Source organism: Pholis gunnellus (assembly GCF_910591455.1).
Source record: "Pholis gunnellus genome assembly, chromosome: 18".
Classification (NCBI taxonomy): Eukaryota; Metazoa; Chordata; class Actinopteri; order Perciformes; family Pholidae; genus Pholis; species Pholis gunnellus.
Window position 1 is genome coordinate 1,860,490 of NC_136545.1, and position 17,300 is coordinate 1,877,789.

Here is a 17,300-nt window from a genome sequence, read left to right on the forward strand (position 1 = left end):
TTATGCGTTTCTTATTTCATCATTTATCAGTATTTCCTGTTTTATTTTGTGTTACTTACCTCTTCTCTCGTTTCAGATCACTTCACGCCTTTGTTTGTTTTCCCGCCACTGTGATTGTATCCACCTGTCTAATCACCTGCACCTCCCAGTGTATTTAAACCCTGTGTTGCCCGTGTCTCTGTTCCAGTTAGTCTTCGTCCTTTATGTCAAGTGTTCAAGCAAATTCCGAGTATTATGTTACTGGTTTTTGATATGTCTGCCTGTTTGTCCTTGAGCACGTCTTTGCATGATCCCTGCCTGATTTGTTTGCCTGTTCCGACTGCCTACCCATGTACCGAACCCCTGCTGACAAGTAAAGACTGTTTTACCAACACCTTATCCTGTATCTGGGTTGTGCGATTGAGTCCTGTTTTTCCCTGTGATTCACCAGTTGTAACCGATTGGAAGCAAGAGTGACTGCAGCGGAACAAGGATCAAGGCGCGCCAGTAGTTGTTGCAAGTGGCCCGCCAGACAGCTGACCTGGGTGCCGATGGCCGCTTAGAAAATCTGTTGACGCTCTTACAGCTCCCTAAACTCTAAGCAAATGGAGGTAAGTTGCTTATCAAGGTGGTGTATTATTCCTCGTGCCTGGAGCACCCCACACACCAAACTGGGATTGGCTTAGTCCATTTGTGGGCAGTTCGTACGGTTGCGACTGGAGACACCACAGGGAAAACAGGATTTAAACGCACGACCCAGAGAGCAGGATAAAGTGCAATACAAGTCTTTATCAACAGGTTCGGTATACAGGAGATCCGTCAGGTAATCGGGCAAACAATACAGGCAGGGATGAGGCAAAAGCGAGGTAGAGAGAATCTGATAGAGATCAGGAAAAACCAGGAACAATTACACAAGTCAAATCACCGGAATGCTTTACATGGGGGACAAAGACTAGCTGACAGACAGTGGGTCTCTCATTTCCCACTCTTCGATCCTCTGGCTTGTGACCCGGATATCGATCTCAGCGCTCCATCTTGAGGGACATCCCAATTCCTAAAATGCATCTCGAGGATCGAGGAGGCTCGAAATACGATGTTGCCCAATAGTTGAAGGGTTTTCTCTGCCCTCGAAGGATCAGAAATGTGCTTTAAAGATGCAAGCAGCCACAAAGATCCTGGAGGCAATGCCAAGTGTCTTAACACTTCAGTCTGCTTTAACTTTCGGGGCCTCTAATACCAACGGAGAACTCTTCTTGGAAAAGCATCTTCAGTGACCACAGAAGGATTATGCTTCACCTCACCTCCTTCAATAAAGTTTTTAAAAGGATCCGACTAAAATGCAATGGGAAGTGGAAAGAGAAGTAAATTCTGCAGGGAAACGCCGAATCCAGCTCTGTTAACTTTTGTTTGTACTTGAGCGAGGCATCATGGCGCAAGCATCACAGATCACGCGCGAGCTGCACTCACAAAGGCATTTAAGCTCAATGTGATGTTCGTTACATTCTCTGAAACATCAATTTGTGTACAAACAATACACTGAAGAGCAAGAAGCAAACGTATCTCATATTCATGGCCTACTTCACTGCCTTCATATCTTGCTGCTCAGGGCAGAGGCTCCTCCATTACAAATCTCCCTGTAGAGTCCAAACGCCAAAGACTGAAGACTTTATCATCACATATTTGTTTATAATAAACCATGATCTTTTCTTTATCTGACTTGTCTCTCCTGATTGAATTTGATTTGGCTGCAAAATATTTACTCAAATGTAGATTTTTAAGACATCCGGTCTCTAATCTCTGAAAAGCCCCAAGTGTGCGTGCAGCGAGCGCCAAGTTTCAAAAATTCAGAGGCGCACAACCAAGTGCTCGATGCACGAGCTGTGATGATGTCATTTTCTGTGAGTATAGAAAATGGCTCAGGAAACGACGGGGGGTAAATCGTAGCCCTTGTGTCTGCTGCGTGCTAACATTGTCCATTTGTGTGTAGCTTATTAGTGTGCAGTGGTGACTTGTACACAATGCCATGCTTAATAGTATAATGAATAATACAAAATGATATTCTAATCATTAACAGTATTACATAATTGTATTAATAAACTGTAATGAAGGACCTCTCCATTACAAGCATTTGTAGCACTTTGTATACAGGACTGCTTCAAGGAATAAGACACACACTGAAAGCGTTGAAGGTTTCTGTTCATGTTGTGACTGCCTCGGTTAGAATTGTTTGGAGGCTGGGCCTGTAGAGACAAACATGATTAGTTTGGCTATCTTTGCCTAAATGATGATTGAGGGTATAAACGGTTTGTTTGTGCAGTCAAATAAGATGTAATGTGTATTGTGTTCAAGTCACTCATCTCAGTTTACTCTCCAGAGTGTTTGGGCTAAAAGAATCCCTAGTGTACCCGAGCACCAACTTATAGTTCTGGGAGGAACCATGTACTAATTAGAGGGGTGTTAGTGAAGTTGAATTCCCTGTTCGGGCTTTATATGACTCTATTGTGACATGTAACACAAACAGAGATCATGCAGATGATTGGTATTAGGGGGATAGGAATGTATTTGACCGTATTTGCTGTGGTTTAGGTAATTGTGTTGTCAGGTGATGGGCATAGTTACCTACTGTATATTGTAGTGGGGTTGAGGTCCTCGTCGGTGTCAGGTTATGCCAGATTCAATCTAATGCTGTCCTGCCAGGACCACATGCTGCCCGTGGTCCACTGTACACGAAGATGACTGTCATGTTTTGTGATAACCCGGTTGGTCTGCACGAAACCTCTGTCAGTCCTCCTGCTTCTAAAGTCCAGCTAACAGAAACCTTGAACATGCTATGTACTGTAACTGGTGTGGCAGTGAGCATGCTTTGTGTTGCATTGTTAGGGACTGGCCATGTTGTCATATTGCTTAAGTGGATGCACCCGCTGTTGTGATTTTGTGTACCTCACAGGAAAAGTCTGTGGGCAACTAAACAAGACTTCTGTTTCTATGTTTGTGTGTAATGTGAATGAAATACATTATGTTCATCATAGAAAACATTTACAAACCTAGACTATAGTCAATGTACTATCCTTCAATCTGAGCCTTTGTCCTGGAGAAAAGACACTTTGAAATGTTTGATATAGTATTTAAAATTCATGTTAACAAGCAAACAGCCACAAGTGGAAAAAACAACTTTATTAATATTCACATTTGAAGTCAAAACACCATTGAAGCCAAAGAACAACTTGAGATCACCATCTGCACGCTTTATAACAGTGAGAATCACAAAGACATCTCACATGTATGCATCTTTATATAACCTTGAGAAAATATAAATTGTAAGACTGTGGGTTGAACTTTAAAGACTTCTCAAACCTTTATGAAAATAGTCTTGTCATCATCTATAGTGGCTATAAATCCCTTAACGTGGGCCTTTGAGAGTCATTTGTATTCGGCATTGGTTGAGAGAATAACTTATGTTCACAGTAGTCTAGTGTAACGGTCCTCCATCGTGCCCCTTAGCCTCAACAGTGTGCAAGTTTTCATACCAGCCAAACACTAAGTCGTGGATCATGAAAGATATGACTGAGAACTTCTATTCTACGAAATCTCGACAGGAATTTGAACCTGTGGAAGCTGCAGGATAGAACAGCCTTGAATTACAAGCCTGCTGGAAAATAACAACGGATGGAAGGTTGCCAAAAACATTCCAACTAGCCTATTGAATCAAACTGAAGAGTCATTTTCCTGTTATGTGCATGTGATATATGACAGAATTAAAATGTTAAAATCTAATTTTCACATATGGTGTATAATGCACAATGACTCCCAAAATTAAACTTGAAATGAAAACTACACTGCCCATTGTTTGTGTGATCCTGAGCACAACAAGAAACATTTTCATAGCAGTCAATCTTATAATGGTTGACTTTGACAGTTTTTGCAAAAGAGACATGCAAGAATCCTGACATGATGGAAACGTTCATTTTCATTAGGGACAAGCTAACACCTGGACATCATTTCAATTCAAATACAAGTTTCATTCAATTATCATGTCATTATTACGTCATGTCAGTGATCACTCATTTTTCTGGCCTATGATTGATTTACAAACAAATCAACTTGATCTAATGATTTCCATAGAACTCAATACAGCAGAGCAACATTCATTAAATGACATTCAACTTGCAAAGATTGTTCTTCATTCCCCAAGTCAATATTCCATTACATACTACATTCCTGGATAAAATCTTAAGAAATAATGGTAATAAAGCCTACAACACTGTAAATACATAAAGCCAATAACACTATAAATACCCACCTTTTTTAAGCATCCAAAGCATTTGTAGGACTCAATAGGAAGTGACTAAACCTAACGTTGTTACATCTTAAAATCAGTACATAATAAACTAAATTTAACTTTGATTCACTGGCGGAATTCACTGAGATACCCCAACTGATTGTTTTTTTTATGTTTCGGTCACCTCGATGTGCTTAAAATCCATTATGTTCTCAAAACTTTTGATCTCTCGCCTTTAAAAGACTAATGGTTAACCTGAGCGGTCCTCTCCTTATGGTCTATGTGTGTCTCCTGCAGAATGAATTTAGAATTTAGACTAACATCAGGACTCCGCCTCAGACAGAGGGAAAGTTACCAAACCTTTTATACAGTCTGACAAGTTGGGCAGCAAAGGCAAACTACTTCTGTGAAGCTTATTGGATGTGTTCAATGATGGATGAGCAACTCACCACGGTAGATGTGTGCTCATGACAAGCAGGCCAAGAAGGAAAGGGACAAGTTCAGTAACATCCCCTAGACTAGAAGGTAAAAAGCCTCTGAGGCCATAGTTCCATGCATTTACAGGAGAGGCACAGCTCCTCACCAGCCATGTCAGTAGTCAAAACATCTCATGATGGCGTCTCTGTCAAATTTGAAATTGAGGAAAGCCTTGGAAGACTGCAGTTCCTCGGAGTCTCTGCTGTGGACAGTCTGGTGACCGTTGGAGCTGCATGGAGCCACATCTGTGAAGAGAACAGTTCATTTACATGTCTGGTTTGTGGGAGATGTTCATCTTTAATCTTAGGAAGGTCTGAAACGATGATGAAAGAAATTCTCCACTCAGTTTGCTGTTGTCCTGGAATTCAACTTTCTGGACCACAGCTGGTGCTCCCCATTCATTACAGAGTAATCTCCCCTCAAGGGCCACACCCCAAATTAGAAATTGAGTAATTGCAAACCTTAAAAATAATGTGTTACACTTGCTTCAAAAAGTCCTCTTACATTTGACTCAATCGTGCCCTAAGTTAAGCAGTTTCCACACAAATATCTTTTCTACCAGATGGCCTCTGGTATTTCACTCTGGAAATGTTTTTTACATCATGGTCCCATTTCTGAAAAGAGGGCACCATTGTGATTCTTTAAAGGCATCTAATAACTCAGGACACAGTAACATATCTTACACTTTTGCGACACAGTTCAAGTGTGAATTCAATGCCGTCACATTAGCAGATACAGTGCAGCAATGGAAGCATTTTATTAAGCCATGTTAGCTCAGCAAAGTGGGTGCAGTCTCAAGGTTACACATGGTAACTCCACAAACCATATGTGAAGGAAGATAGTCATAGTTTAAGAAATTATTTAGTCATTTACAAACATCTTGACTTGACAGTATTCAGGATATTAAAAGTGAACAAACCTCTCTCAAAACTGTCTTGCAGTCTTCTGGGTTGAAGTCTTTTATCTTCTTTCTGTAGAAATTGTACAAAAGTGCAATGCTTGTAATTACACCATCACTTACAGAGCAGCACCATGCATAAGAGGATCATTTCCAAATTATACATACAGTGGCTTTAAAACTGGTCCACTGGCAAAAAGTCTGTAGAATTTTCAGGTATGTCAATTTCCCTTTTTGACCGATGACTGGTGTTACGGTTTGAACTATTTTTTCTTTTTCTAAAAAGGTCAGAATCACATGTGGTCTCTATACTAAAAACAGCAATCTGAAACTCAAGGTTCTGCACTTACTAATATCGTTTTCACCTGCTGGTTGTTGACTCCATGAGGGGAGTCCTGACTCTTCTTCCCATTGCTTTTCAAATTTGTGTTCTAAAGAGCAAAGAACACAAGTGATGAGGTTACAGTTGTGTAGCAACCAAGAGAGTCTCAGATTATACACATGTCCCATTTCAGGGGCTGTATCAGTAGAGCAGACTGACCTGCACTCAACCCAACATGAAATCACACGGTCCCATCCCTCGTTACACAGATCAAACCTAATAGTAACCACACTACCATACTATTTAGTATGCAAGAACAATATGTAGTATGTCCACATAGTATATCAAATGCAGTATGCCAACAGAAGCACATCATTTGCAAAGAGAAGAGATACAACTCTAATGACCCAGAACCGGACAGTCACTGACCCCCGGCTGCACCTTGAGATCCTCCCCATGAATATCACAAACACAATCAGGGACAAGGGACAACCCTGACTGAGGTCTACACCCACTGAAGACATGTTTTACTTAATGTCGGGAATATGCACAGAGCTCTCACTTGGGTTAAATAAAGACCGGATGACAATAACCCCGGTGCCACATACTCCCACAGTAGCCCCCACAGTACTCCTCTGGGGACACGTTCGTCTGCCTTCTCCAAGTCCACAAAACACAGGTTGGCTGGATGGGCAAACTCTGATCAGCCCCAACAGCCTTGCAAAGGTAAAGGGATTTTGCTTTGGCGACCATCCTAACTGCAGCCCCTCTGGCCCCCCAGTACCTGTCTGCTGCCTCAGGAGACTTCTGGGCCAACCAAGCCCGAAAAGGCCTCCTTCTTGGGCTCGACGGCCTCCTTCACCAGTTGGGAGTATCGAGTGCGTAGCGGTGAGCTCAACTATATCTAGTTGGTGACGCTCCACCTCCCGAACCAGCTCCAGTTCCTACCTTGTGTCACGCCCCTCGAGCCTGTCTGTGATGCCAGAGGTCATCAGAACTGGGCTGCTGCCCTTGCCTGTCGCCCAGCTAACATTGCAATCAACTCCAATGCCTAGCCTCGCAAGGAGCAGGCCCACAAGCTAACTGCTCGCTGGCAAGCTCCCCTCCCAGGTCTGGCTCCGGTCTCACTTTCCCGGGTGAGTTGCTGCAGCTCTTTTTGGGCCGATTCACAGAGGGTCTATGATTTGCTCTCAAGGCATTTTCACATCTTCAAAATGAAATACGGACTATTCATTGACTATTCAATTGTTCACGTTACCCTCAAACCTTTCACACCAAGGCCGACCTGAATATTCCATCAAAAATGTAAGATTTGCACAAATTAAAATAAAATTCTTATTTCATTGACAACATAAATGACAAAAGGAAGACCGATTTTGTATAAGAAGGTTTTACACAACATGGACCAAGACACAGTTGTGGCAATACTTTTGATCTGGAAATTAGTAAGGGGTTAAATCTATCTAATCACTATTGCATTGAATTTATGCTGAACTCATCTTAAAGAAAAGACATCTTAAACCGGTTTGTGCTTGACCCCATACCTACCTACAGCTTCTAACACTTGGACTGAATTATGAAGTAATGTAACCACTCTTCGTTCAAGGCTGTTGCTTTAAAGACTGCCATGGTTAGACCACTTCTCGTTAGTAGCAATTTACACTCTTCAGATTTGAGTAACTACTACAATTCCTCGCCACTGATTGGATGCAATGGTCACAAACAGAAGGACTTCTTCTTTTAGATTTCCGGCAGACTGTTGCTGCCTCTGACAGGTTGGGATGATAAAATAAAGAGTCAAAAATACAAAGTCTTTATGTTAGTCAACATGAATGAGCTGCAGTGTCCGATGTTTAGCTGAGACTTCAGAGTATGTTCTTGTATGTTAAATGATGTTTAGTTATTGTTTGGTGGAGAGAGAGTGGCATTGAGCTAAAGTAAATTGTTTTGTATATTCAGCGGCTGCACCCCGTCAGCCTGCGCTGGGCTGCCCGGTGTAGAGGACACTGGACTGCCTTCGGGTCCCCCACTGCTACTGGCCTCTGAACACCTTAAATATGGAGTTTGAATAAATGACACTGAAGCTTATTGTCCAGTGAAAGGGACATAAAAGACTAACGCAGGGAAAACACTGCAAAAGCAACTACTTTCATGTGTTGTACACTCTGAACTGCTATGCAATACTTTTACATTTGCACTCTTTGTATTCACACTCTTGCCACTTTGTATTGTATTGTAACTGCTGTAAAGCAATTTACTTCGGGATAAAAATACTTTTACTTTATCTTAACATCCCAACCTATGAGGGGCAGCAAGGCTCTACTGGAGAATAAAGAAGAAGAAGCACTTCCGTTTGTGGCAGACTGACATCCAATCAGCGACGAAGAATCAGTCCAATATGTACCAACCTTTTCCAGTTTCAGTCAAACCTTATTGTAGTTGTGTCTTCTGTGTTTTCTGAAATGTTGTTGTGTTTCTTGAAATGACGTTGTGTTTTGACCCTCAGGTCCACTATAATTACTGTTAATAAGAACTGTTGGTAACATGTAGCCTAACGGGTAACTGTAGCAGAGGAATCCTCTCTTTTCTAACCTGGTTGAGCTCATACTGGTTCAGCTGGTCCAGAGTCTTCTGCTGCTTGTGTTTTGCCCAGCTGTCTCCTAGAAGTGCATCAGCACCTGTGAGGCGGCGCGACTTTGACCTAAAAGATGGAAGAAAAAAACGAATTATACAAGGTGGATGGTCAACTGTTAGTGGTCCAGAAGGCAATGCCTTAACTTCTGCTCAAGGGTTATTATCATACTGACACTGGTACATGCGTGAACACATCAGTAACAGCTCTCCAGCTCTAGTTTGTTATTCTTATGAATAACAAATTAACAATAGTGGTTATTAGTGTGTGATAAATAACACCTCCCACTGCAATTTTATTGTTTTCAGACCGAATGTGCAGATCCAAACAGATACTCAACACTGCCCATTCTTTTACATCATGTGAATGTTGAAAAGACAGAGCCTACAGTGGCAGCTAGCAACCACAGCTAGCAACCTGCTCCATCAGCATCAGCATCAGCATCAGCATCATGGCGATCTATCCCGGTTAGAAGTGAACCTCCGTCGTAGGACTGTGAACCCAGAGTTAATCCTGAAGTTACCTCGCTAAACTTAAATCCTGCTTCATAGTACAGGGCCCAGGTGTGGGAGCTGAGTTTGTGGAATGGAAAACCAAAACAAGCAGCTGACAGAAGCTCGAGAGCTCAGTGAAGCGGAGGGAACTAGAGGTGGGAGATAAAGGGGTTGCTCCACTCAAAACATGATTCAGCTCTATGTAGGCTGTTATACGGTGTGTGAATAGTAAATGGACTGTACTTGTATTTCTCTTTTCTAGTTTTCCGACCACTCAAAGCTCTTTAACACTACACAACATCATTCACCCGTTCATACCCTGATGACAGGGCTACCATGCAAGGTGCCACCTGCTCATCAGGACTAACTAAGATTCACATCCATTCATAGGGGGCAATTTTGGGGTTAAGTGTCTTGCCCAAGGACACATCGACATGGACTACTGGAGCCGGGGATCGAACCACCGGTCCTCTGATTGAAGCACGACCCTGCTCTGCCACTGAGCCACAGTGTGAGCTGGAAACAAAGCGTGTGTATGTATCACCGTAACGACAGTATGACGTGGCAGAACGTGACAGAGGTGACGGTGATGAACCCGGTATACCGGTTTCATAAACAGGAACCTCTGGCTGTAACGTGAGCAGTGAGTCTAGAGAAGTGTTGGTGAGTTCCACTGAGGAAGTTTCTTTACCGAGTATTATCTGAAGGTTTGCCTGGAGTGGTGCCGCTGTTTGCAAAGTCCTCATCGCTGTCTGTGGACTCTCCTTTCAGCCTGCTGATCCACTCTCTCAGCGGCCTGTGGAGCAGGAAGTGAGCCATCAGAACCAGTCAGTTACTATAATAAAACCATTTTACAGTATTTTTTTTAGTATTTTAACGTTTAGGCAGCCACACACACATTGTTAGTTTAGATTAAACGCAGAAGACAACAGACATGATATAGGGAGCTTTGGAGGTATTGGTCTTTAGCTGAGCTAGGCTCACCACGTCCTGACTCCAGATCTGTTCTTATTATGCAAATAATGAATTGAAACCTTCTACACACGTACCTTATGAACGGAATGGCCATGAAAAACCTGTTCGGGGCCAGTCCGAGTTTAGACTTCGGGGTCATGTCGTTCCTGTGACATGGCAGCTTCTCGATAGGAAACCATTCAATGTTCTACAAGAAAAGAACAAGAGGACTTTGAGACCTTTCTAACTGTTCATGAATACATTCTGGGCTGGAAGAGTCCATAGTATAATAATAATAATAATAAGTTAAGTAAAGATGAAACACCAAAGTATGGTTTACATGTTGTACTACCATGTCATTTGCACTGTTAATTGTAAAAAGAAATGTCATTAGGAAGCTGGAAATCTATGTGATGAGAAAACGTGTCAAAAGGAATTCCCACCCTGATCTCTTTCCTTGTTTTGGGATTGAACTTGGTATCCTTTGACACTCCTGGTATGATGTAGAGCCGCACTAGCTGGTCGGTGATTTTCTGCTCGATGTACCTGTCTTTACTGATGCGATTCTTGATGTCAAAGCCCGTCTCCTCCAACACCTGGAAAACAGGATTCTGAGCTGTGAACTACACGCATTACCTATTCATGGCTTCTAGTGCTTTCAGATGGTCAAAGTTGAACTGCAAACAACATGAGACTCACTTCACGAACTGCACAGTCATGGGGAGCTTCGTCCTCGTTCACTTTCCCCTTTGGAAAGCCCCAGCCAGACTTTGCAAGGTAGCCCTGAACAAGCAGTGCCTGAAGAGAAAAGGTGCACCAGTTATTTAATTCAATTCAATTTATTTTGTAAAGCCCAAAATCACACATTCTCCTCAGAGGGCTTTACAGTCTGTACACATGTGACATCCTCTGTCCCGGGACCCTCACATCAGAACAGGAAGAACTCCCCAAAAACCCTTTAACAGGAGAACAGAGGAAGAGACCTCAGAGAGCAACAGAGGAGGATCCTCTATCAGGATGAAGTGATAGATGTCATGTCGCAATGTTGTTATCACAAATGGAAAGGAACAAAAACACAAACATATAAACCAGAGATCTGCTTTAAATGACCTTATAAAGGCTGTCAGGTACTGCTGCGGTGTACGAGTGTGAAAGAAACTCACGTTTTCCAGCGCTTCATCCAGAATGATTGCTCCAAAAGTAGGAACACCCATCTTGTACTCCTTCCACTGTTCGAGGATTTTCTGAACATCCTCTCCATGAGGCAACAGAAACGGACAGTGATGGAAGAGTTTACAGCGGTCAAGGAAAATAGCGTCTAGTGACGTCTAACATGAGCACCACATCTGGCTTCCTGTTCTAAACCGATAGAGGAGCTGCTGGTGAATCACTGATCATTTCTTTAGGGTGGTTGTTAATACAACAAAAAGTCTGAGGTAAAAAATGCATTTCAACGTTCAAAAAGGGGTATGCTTTGGTATATGTGCAGTACAGTACAGTGGACATACATTTAAAAACTGATAAGGTAATTTAACATCACATGTAAGGATATCTGCTTTGGCAAAGTCTCTTATCCCACAGTGAGGAGCTCCTGGAGTGTTCTGCATGCAGAAGTCCAGGTAGAACCAGTGGGCCAGCTCGATCTGGAAGCACACCCGGATAGCGTTGTCCCTCTCCTCACTGGGGATGTGCAGGATGAACCGGCTGGAGACACACAGGAGAGATCAGAATCAGAACCGTTTATTGCCAATGTATGTTTCACATACAAGGAATTTGTCATGGTGGGTGGTGCATAGCATTAAACAATCAACAACAATCAACACAGTGCAAAAAAATAGAAACATTAAAATGTACAATATAATATAAAATAAAGTGCACAAACAGATAAGAGTACTTTAAACAAGTGTAATGTAAAAGTGTCAAGTGTTTTTAAATATGAAGGGATGTGCAGGGGAGTGACCGGTAGGAAATTGTCCCGGGGATGACAGAGTCAGTGGGGGTCCCGGGCTCTGTTAATGAACCCGACTGCGGATGGGAACTGTTCATGTGTCGGGAGGTCTTGGTCCTGATGGACCTCAGCCTCCTGCCAGATGGAAGGGGCATGAACAGTTTGTGTCCAGGGTGAGAGGGGTCGGCTACAATCCTTGCTCGCTTCAGGGTCCTTGAAGCGAACAAGTCCTGGAGGGACGGCAGATTGCAGCCAATCACCCTCTCAGCAGAGCGGATGATGCGCTGCAGTCTGCCCTTGTCCTTGGCAGTGGCTGCAGCGTACCAGACTGTGATGGAGGAGCAGAGGATGGAATCAATGATGGCTGTGTAGAAGTGCACCATCATCTTCTTAGGCAGGTTGAACTTCTTCAACTGCCTCAGGAAGTACATCTGCTTAGCCTTCTTGGTGATGGAGCTGATGTTCAGCTCCCACTTGAGGTCCTGGGTTATGGTGGAGCCCAGGAAACGGAAGGACTCCACAGCGTCGACGGGGGAGTCACACAGGGTGATGGGGGCAGGTGGGGCTGCATTCTTCCTGAAATCCACAACCATCTCCACTGCCTTTAGAGCGTTGAGCTCCATCCAAGTTGTTCAGTGTGTGTGTGTGGGTGTGTGTGTGGCGGTACACATGTGTAAATGTGAAATATGGGACTTCTATTAATAGGACAGTGGCCATCAGTCATGGCCGATGAGCTGAAAACCGTCCGGTTGGATCGGCAGCTGATCGATCAGTGCATTTCTAATTATGACATAATCTATCAAGCGAAAAAAAGATGTATGCTGTTGTTAACATAAACTTTATTCAAATTGTCACATACATACAGACACATACATGAAATTTGACCTCTGGATTTAACTTCTCCTAAACATTGGGACATATGACACATTCACCTGAAAATACTATATTACACACCTGGTTTATTCATCAACCAGTTCTTTTCTTTTCCTTATTGAAGCCGTTTTGACCAAAACTCATCTCATAAGGCAAGAACCTGGCAGACGACCAAATCAGGGAGTAAAACATGTAAAATCAATACCCACAATTGCGCATAACATGTGTGTAACATGTGGCACTAATAGGTCATCACTCATTTCCGTTTCCACATTTATGTTTAAAATAAAAACATCTATTTGAACAGCTTGTATGCATGATTATCATGCAATTGACAGACAATGTTGATATGGTCATTGGTATCAGCTGAAGGTATGTTTCTAAATGTCAGTGGCACGACCCCCCTACTCACTGTACCTTCATGTTTAAAATAACAACATGAATATATCAACCTGTGTATTATTAGAATAGCTTAGAATGCACAATAAAGAAGTATGTTTATACATGGCACTAGGCCCAGTTTAATATAAAACACGTTATACAATATATATAGTCGGGGGTCCCTGCTCCATCTCTCTATCAGTTTGGGGGTCCTTGGCCTGAAAAACGTTGAAGACCTCTGGTTTACAGGATATAAAGCCTTTGTTTCTTTATAATGAATGTAAAACTTGACTTCTTTCTTTACAGGGCTTGGAAAAGGCACTGCAGTAGTTCATGAATATGAGATACGAGTACACAGATAATTACAATCCCTCCTCTGCATTGTGTAGGTGGATTTATGGCTTTTTGTCTGTTACACCTACAGTCTATGGGCATATCTCTTGGTTACACTCGCTGTCTTTTTGATTCCTCAGTTCATTTTGTTTGTACGCCCTCTGGGGTTCAGGAGAAGAATGCAACAAACAGTGCAGAGAGAATAAAGGCTTCCGTACAGACTCGGAGCTTGAATGTCGTCTGCAGAGGCTCAAGCTACGGCGCCAAGCGCAAATATGGACAAAGCTTATTACATGGAAGACAAACTGTGTTTGCTTCATGCTCCACTGAGCAACTTTCATGTTGCTGCATCTGGTCCTCTATACATCCACTGCCCACACTCACCTTCACTGCATTGGAGCGTGTGGGACTGGAAGCACAGAGAAGAGTCAGCCATGCTATCTGCCAGAGGACTGTGGACTGTGTCCTTATGGTGCAAATACAAAACATGCACTACACAAATGTACTACTGCGTTTGTTTGTTTTGTCATGTGTTACAAATGAGATACAACTACATCACCATATGCATCTGTGTTGCATAATAACAATAAATGATCCTTGAATAGTGAGAACACAAAGGCCGACCAAACTTTAAGTATCTGTATTTATTTGGGTTTTAATTTATTGACTTTATATTTCCAGTGTGTTGTGCTGGTACTTCATGGTCCTGACATTACTGTGTGTTTGTTCCATGCATACCTATAAAGATTGGTTAACAGCAAATCCAGCATTTTTCATGCACTGATCATTTACGAGATTTGCTTCCATAAACCGCGTTTTCCCAGACTATTGGAACGAAAACATCCAAAATACAGATGTGGGTGTTTATTTGACTACTTTGCCTGTTTGTGTCTGTAGAGTTCTCTGAAGTTAATCCAAAGTTAGCATTAGATAATGATTCATGTCTTTATTCAACATGTGAGGAGTGATAGTCTGGAGACCTGTCCAGGTGAACCGGGCCTCCTCCCAGTGTCAGCTGGGGAACGCGGTGAAAGATGATGGATGGGTTATAAGTTACAAAAATAATAATAATAATAAAAAAAATTAAATAAAAACGGTCTTAATGTCAATAATCAAGTGGGGAAGTTTCATGTTCTACCGTAATAACCCTGGGTGTCTCTTCTAAAGCTTCGGTAGCTGCGTGCCTGTCTGTCGGTAACACAGACTGTACATACGGTCGGTGAGCATTTTTTGCGACATAACGGTGAAAGCATCAGGCAACATCGGCCGAGCTAACAGCAAACACAACACGTCATGCACCGCAGAGAGCGCGAGTTTTTGGTCTCGCTCGTAGAACGTTTGCTCTCCACAAAATACAGGTATGTCCCACTTTCATGATTGCACTAAAATGCGTAATTCAAGGCAAAGGTCGCTATTTAAGCGTGCAGTTACCTGCAAAGGTCGTCCAGTAAGCCGGAGGGGATCTCCACTCTTTTTGTTTCCATGTTGGTTGAAAACATCTCGACTCAGACTCTCAGAGCATTATTATTAGTATTAGTATTATTGCCATAAGAGCAGCCAGCTACATCCGCATGTTCTCCTCTGTGGATCCCAGAGACCGTGTTAGATCACAGAGACTACTGTGCTGGATCCAGAGACCGTGCTGGATCCCCCGCTTTACTTCAGCTACTTAAAAGTGGCGAGGATCGAATATAAACTCCTCTCGCTCCTCTTCCGGGCCGGACGGACTCTGTTGTTTATGCAGCGTTCAAGTCACATGGCATGGTGGTAGCGATGGAACCGGATGGAACAACCTCCGACATTAATGCCTTGCGAGCGATCACGTGATTACAGAGTTGATCGTGTGAGGAGAAAGGGGTTGGTTGTGTGGGGAACACAATACTGCGCATTGACATTATAACAGTACATCAGAGACTTTAGTATTTCCGTTTTCAGGCACTTCCACATCATTGAGTGCCAAACCGCACGTGGTGGAGCTTTCGGAAACATCTGAGTTTCATCATTTGTCGTCATTACGACTTCGATGTTGACCTGAACACTATTTACAAGACTGAAACTCGAAAGCTCCGATGTCTTGTGAACGCAGCATTAGTTAAGACCGGAAGTTACGATGAGTTAAATGACGGTGGAGGTTAACTAGAACGCTATTGGTTCATCCTTCTGTCTGTCAAATGACAGGGCGAGGAATCTAACAAGTTTGCTCGAGGGGTGTAACAATACACATATTCGTATTGAAGCGTCCGTTAAGCATTACGAATCAAACAATACGCTTGAATAATACTATTGCATTTGGAAAATGCAGAAGTTTAAATTGTGGGATATGTAATGTTCTCTCAGTGGAGCCACTGCGCTCAACATGGCAACCCACCCAACGTAACAGACAACGTGCTGTCTGACTGTGGAGGGCAAAATATGACTCAAGTATAAATAAATAAATGTAGGAATAAATACAGGAACAAATAAATAAATATTTGAATACAGAAATAAAAGTATAAATAAATTAAAAGTATAAATAAATGCTGAAATAAATATGGAAATAAATTAATTGATGTATAGATAAATAAATAAAAGTTGATAATCAAACAGGACATAAAGAAATACATATCATATATTTATTTCTACATTTCTGTTAACCTACATTTATTTATGTGTCTGTATGAAATAAATATAACAAATATGAGCTATTCAATTTTAGTATTAATACATTATTATTTATCATTGAGGTGAACAGGTGCTGCATGCACATTTAAAGAGGTGAAAGGCACAACCTAGCTAATGTTATCATGTTGACTTGTCAGATAACATTAAATGAGAAAAGTTTTCCTAATATTTGAAAGAAATACTGAATGCCTGCGAGCCTGGCTGCATTCTATTCTATTTGTATTATTTTGACTTTGAATTGTCACCTGCTGTCTGGGTTGACTGTTTTCCTTTACATATATGAAGACTTTTCCAAAATAAATCAATGCATAAAAGAATCTCCAGCATACAGGAGTGTTTGACGCTCACACTTATCTGGGGGGGGACCTGTAATGGAAAATGTCTTAGTATATTCTATATACGTATATATATATTATATATACGTATATATATACACATTTACATATAGTATGTAAATGCCTCTTGTACTTTTGCTCTGAACTCAGTAGATCTTCATCCTTTGTGTTAACATACGTGCTCAAATGTATCTTGCTGTTTGTGTAATAGAAACTTGATATTCTTTTAAGTAGAACTGGTTTATATACTTGTTGTGAAACAGTCTATCATATGCTTGCATCATGAGACTTGTGATCCATGCAGCAGCTGACAGCCTGCACCCATATCCTCTTCTTCTGTGAGTTGGATAACAAGTACCTATTGTGTTCACATTAAGGATAGAACGTATATCTGTGCGTCTGTTGTGACACAGATAAAGCACCTCTTATACTTTACTACCATGGCCTGAAACGGGATGTTCCATTACACAGGCCCCCACCCTTGATCACTCTTCTACAGAGTCGGAGTGATTCTGTGTAACTGAGCCTCTTCTCTGGCCAGAGAATAAAGACTTTTAAAAGACAAGTTCTGTTTGACAATATTCTTCATTTCAGCTTAAAAAGACTCAACAGCGGGTAAAATCATTTTTCCACCACAGACCACATTCCGTTTTAAATATGTCCCACCAATTTTGGCAACCTTGGCAAAAGCTGAAACAAAATGAAGCGATAAGGCAGCTGGAACACTTAAGTAA

The 17,300-nt window shown here is 42.0% G+C and overlaps 1 protein-coding gene across 3 annotated transcripts; it reads right to left on the reverse strand.

Annotated features, from left to right (window-relative positions):
* Nucleotides 1-3,138: 3,138 nt before the first annotated feature.
* On the reverse strand, nt 3,139-15,302 carry dcp2 (decapping mRNA 2). Of its 3 annotated transcripts, none has more exons than XM_079178850.1 (11): nt 15,002-15,302; nt 11,588-11,739; nt 11,199-11,326; nt 10,735-10,833; nt 10,479-10,631; nt 10,131-10,243; nt 9,773-9,877; nt 8,548-8,656; nt 5,999-6,064; nt 5,655-5,706; nt 3,139-4,980 (listed from the first exon to the last, which is right to left on the reverse strand). In XM_079178850.1, exons 1-11 carry the CDS (start codon nt 15,067-15,069, stop codon nt 4,850-4,852), a joined length of 1,176 nt encoding a protein of 391 aa, XP_079034976.1. In that variant the 5' UTR covers nt 15,070-15,302; the 3' UTR covers nt 3,139-4,849. The 3 variants fall into 3 exon arrangements, with proteins under 3 accessions (XP_079034976.1, XP_079034975.1, XP_079034977.1); XM_079178849.1 differs by having other exon boundaries at nt 5,984-6,064; XM_079178851.1 differs by lacking the exon at nt 5,999-6,064.
* Nucleotides 15,303-17,300: the final 1,998 nt, after the last annotated feature.

Bases quoted from the DNA above. Each gene is read 5' to 3' on its own strand.
- dcp2 (XM_079178849.1), bottom strand. From the start codon at position 15,069: ATGTTTTCAACCAACATGGAAACAAAAAGAGTGGAGATCCCCTCCGGC. The intron at 11,327-11,587 runs ATATCCTTACAT...ACCGCTGTAAAC, and splicing joins AAGAGACTTTGCCAAAGCAG to TCTTCCATCACTGTCCGTTT. The intron at 8,657-9,772 runs GTAAAGAAACTT...TCCATCTTTTAG, and splicing joins AAACCTTCAGATAATACTCG to GTCAAAGTCGCGCCGCCTCA.